General features: G+C 37.2%; 1 protein-coding gene across 1 annotated transcript in view; it reads left to right on the top strand.

Annotated features, from left to right (window-relative positions):
• Window positions 1–15,855, top strand: part of HMBOX1 (homeobox containing 1) — a 51,204-nt gene that overhangs the window by 28,786 nt on the left and 6,563 nt on the right. Inside the window, exons 5-9 of the mRNA XM_029283538.1 lie at window positions 3,538–3,691; window positions 8,948–9,030; window positions 10,099–10,194; window positions 13,342–13,433; window positions 13,668–13,769. Coding sequence (XP_029139371.1) covers window positions 3,538–3,691; window positions 8,948–9,030; window positions 10,099–10,194; window positions 13,342–13,433; window positions 13,668–13,769 — 527 coding nt within the window. The remainder of the gene's footprint in view (window positions 1–3,537; window positions 3,692–8,947; window positions 9,031–10,098; window positions 10,195–13,341; window positions 13,434–13,667; window positions 13,770–15,855) is intronic.

Raw genomic sequence — 15,855 nt, 5'->3', positions numbered from 1 at the left:
TATCTTCCTTTAGGCTGCCAGGTTTCTGTTGGACTGCCAAGAAACTTCCAGAAGCACCCATTAAGAGTACATGGGCATTGGTTTTTGGAATAATGTCAGGATATGCCAGAGAAAAATTATGTTTAAGATCCAAGGCATATTGTAATAAAAGATTCTAAACAGAACTTATATTTTTCATTCTTTCACTATCAGTCAATATGGAGAAGCACCAAATAGCACTATTATTTTATTGGGGAATGACATGCAATTCACAAATGGTAGAAGAGAATGGAGAAGAAAGGGAGGGAACAAAATATATACTTTGGAGAAGAATCTTGACATATCACTATTTGAAGTCTGTCTTGAAAGAATGAATGAGGTAACATAATCAACAACACCATTTTTATAGAACTAGAAGGGAATAGAATAGTCACAAAAGAAATTAATGAACACATGAAGAATCCCATAGAATTCTTAGAAAGCTTGGCTACCTCCACATCAGTTCACATTTATAACAGGTATGGTTATAAATTCTTTTCTAAGCAATGGATTCATGATTAAAACACAGCTCCAAGTCTTATAATTTCAGATTTGACTTGATGTTTTGCCTGGGGCTTCACTTGTTCCCTTTAATTCCAAACTTTGAAACCACCATTGTTTCAAAGAAGCCTCAACTTTAAGTTTATAGTACTGGCGAAGCCAAAGGAATATGACAATTGTAGCAATGCAAAAAAATATATGGAGTTGGGGGAAAGGAAGTGACTTCAGTAGATAGTGCCCTGAAAACTGGGTTTATTTAATATCCATGTGACAATAGCTAATTTTGGTGGTGGAGGAGAGAAATTGGGAAAGTGAATTGGGAAAGTAGTGGATTCACTGAAATCCATATTAGAATATTTTGTTACAGATCTACATTGTAATTTTTGTTCATTCCTCTAATGTCCAAACTTTTGTCTGCTTTCTAAACTAAAATGCCATAATCCTATTGCGCATTTGCTTGTTTGTTACAAATATTTTTACAACAAAAATGAATCCTAACAGTTTACACAAAACTGGACGCCAACCTCAGCTAAGCGAAGGTTCCCCTCACTTTTGCTGTACTTGTTTTTCTAGCAAGAGTACTTCCAAGTTGTAGCCAGCCCTTTCAGGGGAAGAGTGACCCATGAAAATTGTTGGTAGAAGTAGCCAAGGAGAGTAGAGGAAGAAGAGAACAGAAACTAGAACAATGTTGAAATGGAAGTTGGAGGAAAAAGGAAGTTGGTGATGAACCCAGATGTGACTGGATCTTTGCTCCCAAAAAATGGTGCAGGCAAAAGGAATTGAACCGTGAATGTGTGTTCCAGCAGAGCTGCAGCAACTAGCTGTATACAAGCAGTGTGGTGGCTGCCAAATATCCTACTCTTTTCTAGCAAAGTGGGTTTTGGTTCTACCAGGCAGGCGTGTTTTTCCTTTTACAGGGAGTGGGGTGACAGAGTCATCACGTACTGAATTAAAAGTAGGCTTTGAAGCAGCAAAGCTTTCAGGGTTGTAGCCAAGTGATCTAATCTCTTGGCTGTGTTGCTCTTTTGCATGGCCATTTCTAATACTTAAGAGGAAGAACTGCAGAGCAGGGGAAACGTGTTGTGTGTTCAGAAAACAGACCTGTCAATAATAACTGATTTACATGGAAGCAGAAATATTGCTGAAGAAAATTTATAGATCTTGTTTTGTCTTCCTTTTTAGCTAAGAAGCATCTTTGAAATGCTTGTCTCATAGAATTATTTGTGTCTGTTACCTAGAAGCTAAATGGTACAGAAATTTGCTCTCTTTCCCATTCTGCTTTGATGTTCACCAAAAAAAGATTTCCAGAGAGAAGTTTTGCTTTTCAGAGCCTCCTTCAGTATTTTGCATTTGGCTACCAATACTTTATTTTAAAACAAATTTTGAAGCTGAGTAGATGAAACTGTAAATTTCACTTTTGGGCAATTTGTTTTGAAATGAACAATGAGCCAAAAATTTAGTTTTAGCTTGCAAATGTGTCCCTTCTTCCATCAAATTGTACACATTTTTATGTACATTCCTCTTTGTATACATATTTATGAATATGTGCATAAATACATAAATATATGTATATAAATTTCCTATATGAATTTATATGCCTTGAGTTGGTCAGCATACACATTTAATAAATAAATATTTCTGAATAGTTTTCAACTATTTTGCCCTAATTTATATGTTTGGTGGTTGTTTTAGAATTGTAGATTACATGACAACATTAAGAAAAATGTTGAATTTTGTGAATATTTGTATTCTAATTTGCAGTGTTTTGGAAATGCAGGCTGGATAAATCCATATAAAAGTTGAGATTCAGTACATATCATACACAGTTATATAAAGATTTCTCTTAATGTCGTTGGCACAGGTATTCACAACATCTCTGAAGGTTTATATCAAAAACATATATTCTGTATCTTCTGGGTTTGTTAGGCTGCTGTTAAACATGAAGTATACAAAACAAGAAACATAAGCATTCTGTAGTAAATATAGATTCATTTGAAAGTCATTATTAATTTGAAGTAGCTTGACTGTCTCTGGCTTTTTTAATTAGCTTGAATATCTGTGCTTTCATATGCTTAAATATGCTGTTGTCTAAACTGCTAAGGTGTTATTGAATGTTAATGAACATTCCAGCTGTTCAGATGCAAAACCCCAAATGCTCTGTACATTAGAGGGAGTACTTAATGAAAGGAGATGCAGACAAGGAAGGAGGTAATGCTGCCATAATCTTAGGTAATAATTAGTCTTTGTGTTTGGGTGTACTTAACAGAAGAGGGAAAGCATGTAAGAACTTCACAGGAATAGTCTCTAAATGTGAGGGGAAAAGAACACAAGTATCGCTTATACTTACCAGGCTACTTACAATATGTTATAAACCATCACACTAAATTATAGTGGTACAGCATGATCTGATGCATTAGAAATCCTGTGTTGGTAAGGCGTACTGGATAGAGAAACATCATGAAAAAAATACTACTTTCATGCCAAGATCAGTTTATTTTACCCGTGGGATCAAGTGTACCATCTTTGTTAATTGCTTGCTAGGAAAGCTAGGCTAACTAACAGTACCTAGAATCTGTCTTTCACTTATATAGTGACAGCCCCAGAATGCTAAGAATTTCCTTCCCACTACCCATCATATTTATAGGCATTCAGTCAAAAAATGCATGACTGTATATGTATGTGCTATTCCCAATCTCTAAATGGTAATGGAACCTTCTATTTTGGAATTCTGCATTGTAATATTAGCTGTTGCTTGAAAATGAGGTATCAGGAGATTTGACATGACAACTTGCAGGCTGTTGCACTGTTCTTTGACTTAATTTTCTTATCGTGAGCTTTTCTGTTATACACACAGGGCTGTGTTTCTCTTTACTGCTAGTTATCTTAATTTTAATTTCAGAGAAACAAAGTCTCATCCCACTGGGAGTTGCTCCCTGTCATCAGCCAGCCTGGGAAGAGGAGTGGGTGTTATTTTTAGTTCCTTAGGAAACATTTTGCTTTCTGCTTTGCTTTTTCCAGGGGCTACATTAAGCATGAGACCAGCCCCTATTCCAGTTGAAGAGCCAGAATGGAGACAGACTCCTCCGCCAGTCACAGCTACCTCTGGGACTTTCCGCTTGCGACGCGGCAGTCGGTTTACCTGGAGAAAGGAATGTTTGGCTGTCATGGAAAGGTAATATAGGAACTACACATACAGTAGATGGTGAGAGTTAGAGTAGACCATATCACAGAACCCTAGATAATTTTTTTAATTCTTTTTTTTTCACCTGCTGTTGTGCGCATTCAATGCCTGGATGTTAATTCTTTTTTAATCTGAAAAGATGTGAGATTTTTTTACTACTATTTTATGGTAAAAAGTTGTAACTTGGAGCCTCGGCAGGTATCATGCTTGGTTTATATCATTAAGGTTCCTTTCTTGATATAAATTAGTTCAGTGTTTCAACTGTTGCAAAATAAGTTTAGACATTTATTTGCAACCATACATTTTAGCAAAATTCATATAAAATTACAACAATCCATATCAATTCAATGCAACCCCTTTAATATTAACAGTACTATTTTCAGCATGTGCATTCGTATCTTCCTTGTGGCCACTGCAAACAATAAAACTTTTTTTGTTACATATATATCTAGATCAATCAGCAGGTTTGATTTTTTAATCTGATTTGATAAACCAAACTGATTCAGTTAGATTAACAAGGGTATATGAATCTAGCTCTAGGTTCCTGATATAACTTACAATGTAGTAATTAATGGCTCATATCTTCCAATAGTATTACAAATGCATAAAAATATGTATCCTTTATATCTTCCATCAAAATAGACTGTTGGCATTGTTTGAAAATGAAGTTATGTGAAAGCTTATCTCAGGGAATGGAATGTAAATGTAAACACCACATTGTAAATAATGTGACATTCCTTGTCCATCTTTAGAAAATCTTTAGAAAATTGATACCACTTTGCCATCTTAAGCTTACATGCCTGCTCTCTTTAAATCTTTAAAAAATAATAGTGTATGATAATTACTGTCATTCAGCAGTTCCTGATAATTATCAGTTCCTGATCATTGTGAAAATAGTTTTAGACACAAATTCATCCATTTATTATTGTTAAATTGTTCATGGAGATGCATAGCAGTTCTTAGTTGGTGGAGCAATTTGTCTGCGTAATTCTGACAATAAACAAGTCTAGAGCATTTTTCAATTGTTTAAATGACCATTGGCCACATGGGCAAGACTTATAACAATATCACTTAATGGGATTAGGAATAAGATTTTGGACTCCGTTTTCCTGGCCCTTATCTTGAGAGTGGAGAAGGATTAAAACAGTAATAAATATATTTAAGCCTCCTGAAGATTTAATACACCAATCTTCTTTTGTGGTTTTGTGATTTGATGTCAGTAGAATTAGAGGACTTGAGGAATCACAAAAAGGAAGGAAGGAAAGAAGGATGGATAGATGGATACTGGAAAGTTTATGGCCTGCTTACTTAGCAGGATTCAACCTTACTTCTGGAGGCAAGAATATAGAAATGGACAAAACAGTGGTGATGTAAAATGCTGAATGATTGAATGGTAGAGGATGGAAGGATTTATATTCCTCCATCTGGTCATGAGCACTCTTTTTGAGAGTCGTTAAGACCACTTGGAGATTTATCTGTGCCCTCAGGATCACCTGAATAGTGCAAATGGGTGCGGAACCTTCTTGGAACTGCTAAAAGGACTGTTGTAAACATGAGATAGGTGGTGTATCAGTCAGAACTGAAGAAGCTTCTTGGATGAAAAGTGAAACATCTTCAAGGAAAAACAAAGTCCAGTTGCCGTTTGAAAAGGCACCTTTGGGATAACCATGACCTGGATGACTGAGAATCTGCATAGGCATTTAGAGAAAGCAAGGTTTTATGTTGGAAATGTGCAATTTCCTGGCAGAATTTTGTGTATTCAGGATGGATGGTAACACTTCACACAATGTAGGGTGCATTAATGCAGAACCAAAAATTATTTTTCCTAACCAATAATCAGAGTTGCATTTTCCCAGTGCTCTGCTCATACTGTCCCTGATGGTACAGATTTCTACAAGTTGGCAGTATTTCTACATCCCACATAAATCATAGAAATGAACTGTTTCAAGGATATTTCAGTGTTTTTACCATTGTTTCACATTCTAGTCCAGCTCACATATTTTGGCCACTTTTCATTTTCATCCTTTACTGTCACCCTACACAAAAAAGATCATTTGATTCCCTCTGCAATCAGCCATCGCCATCCTGACGGGCGCCTTTTGTCTAGAAAGCACAATTGCATTTGTTGAAGGTTTATCCCCAGGCTTTTGTAATCATTCATTCTGCTCATCTTGTTGCTTCCTGCCCCCACCCCATCTACTTATCCATAAAGTACACTTTTTTTTTTTGCTTTACTGCTTCAAAGCATTCTGAGCCTAGTATAGTCTAATCATTTTTGATAGATATTTGGGAGTGGGGACAAGTTTAATATGGTGTCAACAGTCACATATCTTTAGCCTTTATATCTCACAACCTCTCTTCCTAACATTCAGAAAATGTTTTTATGGTTTTGGGTTCATATTGATATTGGCACTATTCAAATATTGATAAACCATATAATTTCTGTGAGTGGTATAAAAGGGCAGTTGGAGAAAATCTTCATAGTGGTAGGAATGGAAAAACATGATAGGCTTTTAACAGAAAGAGGGACAAACAGATTGTATCAGTCACATTTCAGACTTTGGTATTTGCATGTCTTGATATTCATTCATTCATTCATTCACTTATTCATTCATTCTCTGTAGTTATCCAGTCAACAAAGTGATTCTGAGATCTGCATGAAAATTGTATTTTCATATATTTCTAATTCATTTGCTTTGAAGACTAGTCCCTTGCAGTTTTCTTGGTGAGATTTGCCATTGCCTCCTTCCTAGGGCTGAGAGAGAGGGACTGGCTCAATGTCACCCAACTGGCTCCCACTTTCTAGCCTGATATCTTAACCATTTCACCAAACTGGCTCTTCTTTTTCATGTACATGTGTAATATTTTGAGCTAAATACTGTACTGCAACTTTAGTAGAAGTGGGAAAGATTTTTTTTTGTATGATGTGAAATTATTAGGTGGCTAAAGGGATGGAATAAGCAGGCACCCATGAGAAGACTGGGGAACACAAAAGGAGTTCTCAAACGTCTATCCCACAAATCACAAGAGTCAATGGAGACAAAAGCCAATCTCAAAACTGGGTTATAGTGGTTTTTTTCTTTTTTCCGTCCTGTGTTCTTTGTTTTTGGAAATGCTTCTCCATTCTCTCAGGTAATAAAAATAGGAAAAATGATACTTTCCATAGCCGTTAATTAATTAACTTTCTTTAACACCCCACGTCTGTTATTTGTAGCAGGAGCAGTAGGACTTCTGTGCACCTATATTAATATTTGGCTTAGTGAGAAACATATGTTTTATGAACTAGAAGTTCTGGCTGTCTTCATCTGTTGCCTTTTTCACTTCCCTTCATTCTGCCCTTTTCTTCTCTACCACTCCCCCGCCCTCCCCAAAAATTACTGGGTCCAGTGGGATAAGCGTTAGCAAAGCCAGTTGAGGCATAGCCAGCGACTTAACTCTCTGGATAGCATAGCTGGAGGGAACTCTTTTTCCATGTAACAGTTTCCCCAGTTTGAAAATTGTGGCACTAGTGAATGAGGGTCACTAAAAAGACACCCAAGGGACAATCCAAAATAGCTAGGAGGCTGGAGGGCTCTGGACCAAGAAGATGGAAAGGTTGAAAAAGCAACATGCAGATGGATTGAATTTTGCTGGGATTTGTCCTTGCTGATCCAAACTTCTAGCCAGATTCCTTGGATTAGTTAACAAAATTTGCACATTTTAAAAATATTAATAGCAATCTAATGCTTATTAGTTATGCCAGCACCTTTGAACTTACTGGAAGGCATGTACCTGCAATTTTTTAAAATTTATAAACCGCCCAGTGTCACTTGGATTGTGAGATGGATGGTATCAAAATTTGATAAATAAATATTTCTCAGTGAGGAGTTGAATAGAATTCTGCCTGTTTTTACTTAAATCTTAAAAAAAAAAAGAGGAGGGATCATTTAAAAAAAAAGTTTCCTTACCAGGATAATTCAGACAAGCAATTATTCTTCCACTAGCAGGTCAAAATGATTTTATTGGGACAAGTTTTTGATGGGTCAGCTAGAATGCCTCCTTAGTGGGCTTTAAGTGGGTGGGCAAGGGTTGATTTTATTGATACATTTCTAATGGTGCATTATCAGTGTTTTGAAATTGGACTTTGTATTTTAGACTTTTGATTGTTAGCTACTGTAAGTAAAAGGCTGGAATATAAATTCAACAATATAATCCAGAAATGGATTGAAATATCCCAGAAGGTAGAAAGTAACCCATGCCTCTAACTTGGTCTTGAGGTTGGACAGATCTATGTTCTGATAATGCCATTTAAGACAGGGATCCCCAACCCCCAGTCCATGGACCAGTACTGGGCCACGGCATGCCAGCAACCGGTCCACACAAACAAGGAAAGCTCCAGCCACAGGATGCAGGCAGCACACAAAACGATGCCCCCTCCAGTCCACAGAAAAACCTCTCTCCACATAACTGGTCCTTGGTGCCCAAAAGTTTGGGGACCTCTGATTTAGGGGTTTGCAAGGCTCCATGCCCCAAAAATTTGTACATCAGAACCTCTAAGTAATTTTTAATAAATCTCACCAGCCTAACTGTTAAGTGGTCAGTTATATGTTAGCACATATTTTAGCTCTGGAGACACATTTCCGCCTTCTTCCTCACATGGATATTTATGCATTTGTCCATGATGAATGTGATGGCTATTGTCACATTTTGCTAGTAACATTTGCAAATAATGTTAATTCATAATTTGTAAATCTCTTTATAAGACCTGATATAAATCATGTTTAATGGTGACAGTTTTCTTAATTCTCTTTATATACCTATCACTAGCAGAATTTCCTTTTGAAAAAGAACTTGAAGTGCTTCTGGTTGCCTACCTCTGACTTGAACTCTGACCATTGGCTCATATGCACTATAGTTCTGATTCAAAAGACAAAAAGCATTGGCAACTCTTTAAGTCAAATGTCTCTCTTCCTGGGATTATCCTGCAATGATTCCAGAAAAAAGGCAGCTGCTTTAAGGAGTTGCTGACAGGTGTTATATGGGCATTTCCCCCCTTTCAAATCCGAAGCACTGAAGAGCATTATTCTTCACAGCCCACTCTTCTGCTGAAAAGTTTAAACAAGTCTGTTTCATATATTCAAAAATGGTGATGTTTTTTTCTCTATACAGGGTTTCTTAAAGATTTGTGGCTTGAGTTTGTTGTCTTTATTTTGTGTGGGTACAAGGAATAGGATTTCTAAGATGAATACACTCTCTTTGTTTCTGTAGCTACTTCAATGAGAATCAATATCCTGATGAGGCCAAGAGAGAAGAAATTGCAAATGCCTGTAATGCAGTTATTCAGAAGCCAGGTACACAAGGAAGCCAAGAAGGAGATATATTGCTCCCTTCCCTTCCCTTCCCTTCCCTCCCCTCCCCTTCCCTTCCCTTCCCATCCCTTCCCTTCCCTTCCCTTTTTTCTCTTCTCCCCTTTCCCCTCTCTCTTAATATATATTTTGTCTCATTTACTTAAACATATTTTTCCTTATTAGTTCTAACTCAGTCATCCATGCATGTGTTAACACAGAAACTAGACAAAATGAAAAAGAAATACAGTACCCAAATATGCTGTCAAAGGCCAGTTACTGTTTTCAAAAATGACCCAATGCATTTTCACTTTCAGCAGTAATCTATCATCTCAGGAATATTTTCCATTTAAATTTAAAATTAAAATTAAAAAAATTAAAAATGGAAAGAAGAAAAGAGATTCGGCACGTGGGGAGAGAGAACATCCGGTTTTTGGGAGTGTTTCAAAACAGAAAAGCCTTTTTGAAAGAGAACTGTGAAGCTCAAAATATGTCAAGCCATTTTTTTTATTAAAAACCAGAAGGTGCTGAATTAACAGTGTTAAATTTCTTCTTCTTATGCTATAGTGTTCATCTGTTTCTACCTTCAAAAGGGCAGAATATATTTTTGGCAGTTGCACTGACTAATATCCAGCAGGGTGCTTCAGAAGGACAAAAAGTAGGGTGGGATTTAAATGTTGCATGTGGTTGTGAAAATAAAGTAGGGTGAGCAACGTGCGGTCCTAAGTTTCTTTTTGGAGGATCTCAGAGCTGCTGCTGTTTATTAAATTTAGTGGGAAACTCAAGAAGACTAATTTAAGCCCTAAAAGTCCTGTCCTCTTCAGTCCTGGGTACTCTTACATGTGTGATGTGGTTATACTCACTTTGTACTCCACAGGTCTCCAAAAACTATTAAAAGGGCTTTTAGGTTTGGGTTTTATTTTTTATTTTATTTTTATTTAGAAAATAAACTCTCATATGGTTTGGGAAAACCATCTCCAACATCCCTTCCAACTCTGGTATTCTATTCTAGATCCTGTGCTGGAACTACTAAAAGCAAGTATACCAGCATGTTTCTTTTTTTATTTTGCACAGGAAAGAAGCTGTCAGATCTGGAGCGAGTTACTTCCCTCAAAGTGTACAATTGGTTTGCCAATAGAAGGAAGGAAATCAAAAGGCGAGCCAATATTGGTAATGTATCAGACAGCCTTGAAGAACTGCTGAAGAAAGATGGAACATGATTGACTTTTCTTAACAGGAAAACAGAGTCTTGATAATATTTTTAAAGTAAAAGCTTGACAACATGGTCAAAACAAATTTTCTCTCTTCCTTTATTATTACTGAACAGTTCATCAATGTTAACATGTCGCCAAAAAGCATTGGTATATGTGTATAATAGCATCTTTAAGTCCCTTAGGTGAGGGAATTTCATCATGCCTTTCAAGAAAACCTAGAGATTTCCTGTTTTGTTGGAAACTTCTCTGCACTTGCTCTGATGAAAAGATCAACGGATGAAGTATATTTAGTCCACCACTGTGATTATCTGGGAATGTTAGGCCATAAAATAATGAATTTTAATATACTTAGGGTGGCAATAAGGCCCAGTAGAATAGTAAGTGCTACATATGAACTCTAAAACATACCTCAAAATGTTCTTCAATGTACCACATTGCTTGGGACCAACAATTTGTGTGAAAAGCTTTCCTTGTGGTTGGATTATTTTTGAAAAACCTGCCTTATTTCTCCCAGTGTCCTCAAAATGAAGCAGAGACTGTTCAAGTTATTGAACAAGTTTGTATGACACATAAATCTTTATAAAGCTTATCTTAGCCTGTTGTCCAAATCTATTCTAGGCCAGGAATAACTAAAATATTCCACATACGTATGATCTGAAACTGGTTTACGTTTTCATGCCTTGACTGTAGCTCCATGTTCCATGCAAGTGGAACAGAAGCAGGTGAAGCAATGGATGCTCCCCATTATAATCTCTAGACATAGAGTTGGCTGGCAGGAGTAGTAGCATTTTTGTTCCTTCCACCTTAACCGTATCTCCTGCAGATATTTAGTGAATTGGTAAAATTGGACGGAGGAAGGATTAGTGATAACCATGTGCCGGTGAAGCAACCATCGGCCTATTTTGGGTTGCTGTTGCTGGTTAAAAAAAAATTAAACTGGGGAGTGATGGCTGCAACAACAGCTGGGCAGGAAGAAAGCTTTGCATAATTGTTTGCTGAAGTCCCCATGGGTATGTCTCATACAGCTGATTACTCTCAACCATATACTGATGTGTCTTCTGATTAAGCCCTTCTGATGCCACGAACAGTGGCGTGTTCCCATCTCTGTCCCCCAATTTAGTTTTCCTTCACATCCTCCCTCTTTATCATCTCACCACAGTCACAAATATAATACCATACAGCGCCTAATATTCTGCTAGAGAAAATAAATATTTAAAGAAAAGTCCTCACTTTAATTAGCATTTCTTGTATACTGATAAATAATACAGGTATCCAGCACTTTCCAGAGTTTGAAATGCTTTGGATATAGAATAGTAAATAACAAATTACAATTTTCTAACAAATTATGCAGAAAAGGAGCTTTAAATGTGCCTATCTATCATATAAAATATTTAACATATAAATGTGCAATTAATTACATAAATTAATTTCTTTTTGCTTTGAATTTTTAATTTGTGTATCCTTTCAGAGAAAAACCTCAAGTATAAATCTTCCCTCAGATTTCTGAACTTTTTTAATAATTTAAGAGTTCAGGTTCTTCCAGTGAAATTGACTGATAGCAGATTCAAGAGAGAACAAACAACAAAAAGCAAACTTTTGACAATTTAACACAATACGGTGGTTGACCCAAAATTACATTATTTTTCATAGGGTACAAAACCAAATAATGGAGCAGAAGAGTTTTTATTGGCTGTTAGCTGGAATGGTGATTTGGAATCTGCAGTTTTAGATGCAATGTATTTTGAAATGCCAGTTGCTGAGGGTTACAACCACCAGAGAAAAGCAGTGCCTTTCAAGTCCTGCTTGTGGACTTCCTGGAGGCATCTGTCTCTGGCCTTGTTGGAACTAGAATGCTGAACTAGATGGACCTTTGAGCTGATCCATGCAGGGAACTTCTTATGTTCTTATACTTCCTTAGGATGAGATAGCAAGCTGGTCCCTGGGAAACACACACACACACACATCAGAAGGAAGCTGGCAGATTTTGTCCATTAGCATGAGAAAGCCAAACACCAAACAATGGTATGGATAGCAGACCAATAAAGTAGGATGAGTCTAAGATTCTTTGTAATCTCACAAAAAAATAGTGAAGCATCTTGTTATGTTCATATAACTTGTGAGTTTCACCCTGGAATATTTCTATTGCAAGGGACAGGCATTGCAAGCTCTGCAGTCAAGGGATTGGAGCCAGCTAGAAATCCAGTTGGGGTTATAAAATATTTTCAAAGGCTGATGACCCTGGATAGAAACTGATTTTTTTCTTTTAAATTGGCATTTATACTCCTCCAACCAAATTCATTTTCCTTTTTTTAACAGTGCAACTACATGCACAAAAGAGGTTTGCACCATATTGAAATGAAGATGAAAAGGGGACTTCACTTAGGGTGTGGGTTTATTGTAAGAACCATCAAGCCAGAATTAAAATTGCAGAAAAGGGATAGTCCCAATCACTACATAGAAAATAAGAGAGGGAGAGAGAGAGAGAGATGCTGCTTTATTCCTTTGATTATGGTTTCACTAATCAAATGTGCATTTTGTCCCTTTCTTAAGAAGGGGCTCCTAAATGCAAACCTATTTGGTAGGACGAGCTCCATATGTGACCTGATTCTACAGGAGTGTAGGAAGAAAATCCAAACCATGATGCCAGTTGCAGAATGCAGCTGTTGAGAATTGCTGTTTTGATTTAGAGGGAAAGTTTCCAGTCCTTATGAATCCATAAATAGCATTTGCTGAAATCTCTAAATTTAAAGAGGCAGTCGTGAAAGATATTTTAGTATCCTGTAAAAGACAGTTGCTGTCCCCCAGCACTAGTAAGACCACAGGAAATTATATAAAATCAGAAGTTATCCAAGCCTATATGAGAAATTCTGCAAATTGGGTAAATCTATGTAGCCACATTTCTTTGGCAGAATTTGGCTTGCAGAATTGATTTTTTTCTTGTTGCTGAATTTAAACTGAAAAAAAAAATAGTTCTGAGTATTTCTTTGAGGTTCTTACAAGAAACAAGATACCCCGCTTGTGAGGATTCTGGTTTTTCATCTTCATCCTTATTGGTAACCCTGCAGCAGATAATTCAGGGATCAATTTGCTTTTTTCGAAGAAGCAGCAATCCTGGAGAGTCATGGGATAGATGTACAAAGTCCCGGAGGCCACTCCAACAGTGACGACGTAGACGGAAATGACTATTCAGAGCAGGTAAGTATGTGAGCTAAGTCAGGGGGCTCCAATATGGAGAGTCCCCCTGTAGGCCACTCTTCCTCCTCTGGGTTTGGGGGTGGAATGTGGAGTGGTGGGATCTTTCATCCTTCAGCCTCCTAAGATTATGTGGCCTTTTATCCTGCTGTGCAATGGGGGGAGGCAGAAAAACACAGCATTCCTCTCCCCCCATGGACCAGCCTTCACCCACATGGATTTATTGTCATACAACAGGAAACTTGGCAAGTACGCAATGGGGAGGAGGAGGGAAGATGTACAGAGGGAGGCAGAGAAGCAGAGAAGTTAGAAGAAGACAGGAGGATCTGCTCAAAACAAGCAAGTTGACACTCTGTTCACACATATTTGCCAAATGCAGGGGCATGATGAATTCCCCCAATTTGCACCACCATGCATAGTAAACACCGTGTCTGTTTCTCTCCTGTGCCCCTGTAACCAGAGCTGTGTGTGCATCCCCAGACATCCTTTTTGAAACTCTTTTAAGAATGCGTCCTTTCTGTCCACACCATTCTGGACTGAGGGCAGATGTGCATGGTCAATTTAGTGATGCTGTTCACTGAACAGCCCATGAAGTATGAGGAACAGCAGGATGAGCCAAGCATCTCTCCTCCAATTTGATGAATCCTCTTTCATTTTTTAACAACTATTATCTTTTGCCCTCCGATGTCATTGTTTACGTAACCTTGATGTCCATGTCATATCCACCATGTACTCCTTGCAAAAAATTACAATTCAGTCTTAGAAAGAAAATAGTTAATGATTCATATCCACTTGCTTAAGTTTCAGTATAAATTTCTGAATCACACATTTGATGTGGAACACACAGCCCTGCTTATACCATAAAGATCTACAAGTCTTACTCTCTCCTTACCCACCCTCCCCACAATGCAATGAATGCATAGCTGCATGCTCCTCTTCCCAGAATTGAATGCATTGATGTAAATTGATAATATGGCAGCTCAATTCCAACCAATAATATTCCATCTAACCTCCTGGTGCCAACATGTTTACCTTTTTAAGGCAGGATAAAGCTTTCTTCATAGTTTGTCCCTGCTCTTGAGATACTATTTTAAAAATTGCTTTTATTCTTAGGAACATAGGAAGTGCCTTTCACCACTGGTCCATCTAGCACAGTGTTGTTGAAGTACTGGTTTACAATGATATTCTAGGTCTCACTTATTTTCCCCTAACCATTTCAGGAGATGCTAAGGCAGTGTTTCTCAACCTTGACAATTTTAAGGCATGTGGACTTCAACTCCCAGAATTCCACAGCCAGCATTGCTGGCTGTGGAATTCTGGGAGTTGAAGTCCACATGCCTTAAAATTGTCAAGGTTGAGAAACACTGTGCTAAGGCATGAACTTGGCACTTTTGGCATGGAAAGCAGGTGTTCTGCCTTTGAGCTGTAGGGCCTGTACATTCTTGATAGGCCATAGCTATCATCCAATCTTCACATTTTGTTGTTTCTTTTCCCCCCTCTTTCCCCCATACTTTCTGTTAGTTTATGCTCTTATTTTTAAAACTACTCTAGGTACATTTTGGTAATATAATTATATGAAATGAAATTAAAATACTTTTCTTTTTAATTTCTAAGGGAAACTGATTGCTAAAGTGGAAAATAAGAGGATATTAATAGAAAAAGAGCTCTCTCACAGAAGAGGCGCTTCAACTACATTTCATGTTTGAGTTAGACACATATAGTTCTTGGCTGATCGTTAAGACAAATACAACAGTTTGATGATAGGGCCAATTATTTAGAGTTGTGACAATCCCTTTGGTTTTCTTCCATTGTTGAGAATCTTCTAGCTTTGTGGTTCCTCCATTAACTAGGTCAGATCAGATGGCATTATTGTGATCAGTGTGTTTTTAATGGAAATGATATATTTTGCACATGAAACATACTTTTTATTTCTTTGAATGTTTTTAGTGGAAATATGGAAAATAAAAACAAATAAAATATAAGCCTTTAACTTGAATATGTAATGAAGGCAGTTAGGAAGAAATTAGTCATCTATTGTAATCCAGCTTCTTTGTCTGTAATTTTTCTGTAGTCAAGTTCTCACTCAGCTAATCAGACTGACAGAACTTTAATCTTGTTAAATATGCCATATATTGGGCAGCCATTGGGTAAGAATGTTCTAGTTCTGGATTTATTGTTTGAAGCAGGGTATACGTTCAATAGGTTGGTAAGGCCATATCCAACTCTCTGTTTCTGTACCCTTTTTGTAAATCTAATTAAGACTACAAGCAGAAATCAATTATTGAGTTTCCATGGTTTTTTATTGTTCCTTCATGAGCTCATGTTACACTGCCTAGTAATTCATTCTGGTTCTAGTAACCTGGTGACCACATTTCTCTTGTTTATATGTTAGTCTTGATCAAGATGAGGAAACATTTTTTCTTCA

Source organism: Protobothrops mucrosquamatus, unplaced genomic scaffold (assembly GCF_001527695.2).
Source record: "Protobothrops mucrosquamatus isolate PMUCROS unplaced genomic scaffold, P.Mucros_1.0 scaffold125, whole genome shotgun sequence".
Classification (NCBI taxonomy): Eukaryota; Metazoa; Chordata; class Lepidosauria; order Squamata; family Viperidae; genus Protobothrops; species Protobothrops mucrosquamatus.
Note: the sequence above shows the minus strand (reverse complement) of the source record. Positions and strands in the feature narration are given on the sequence as shown.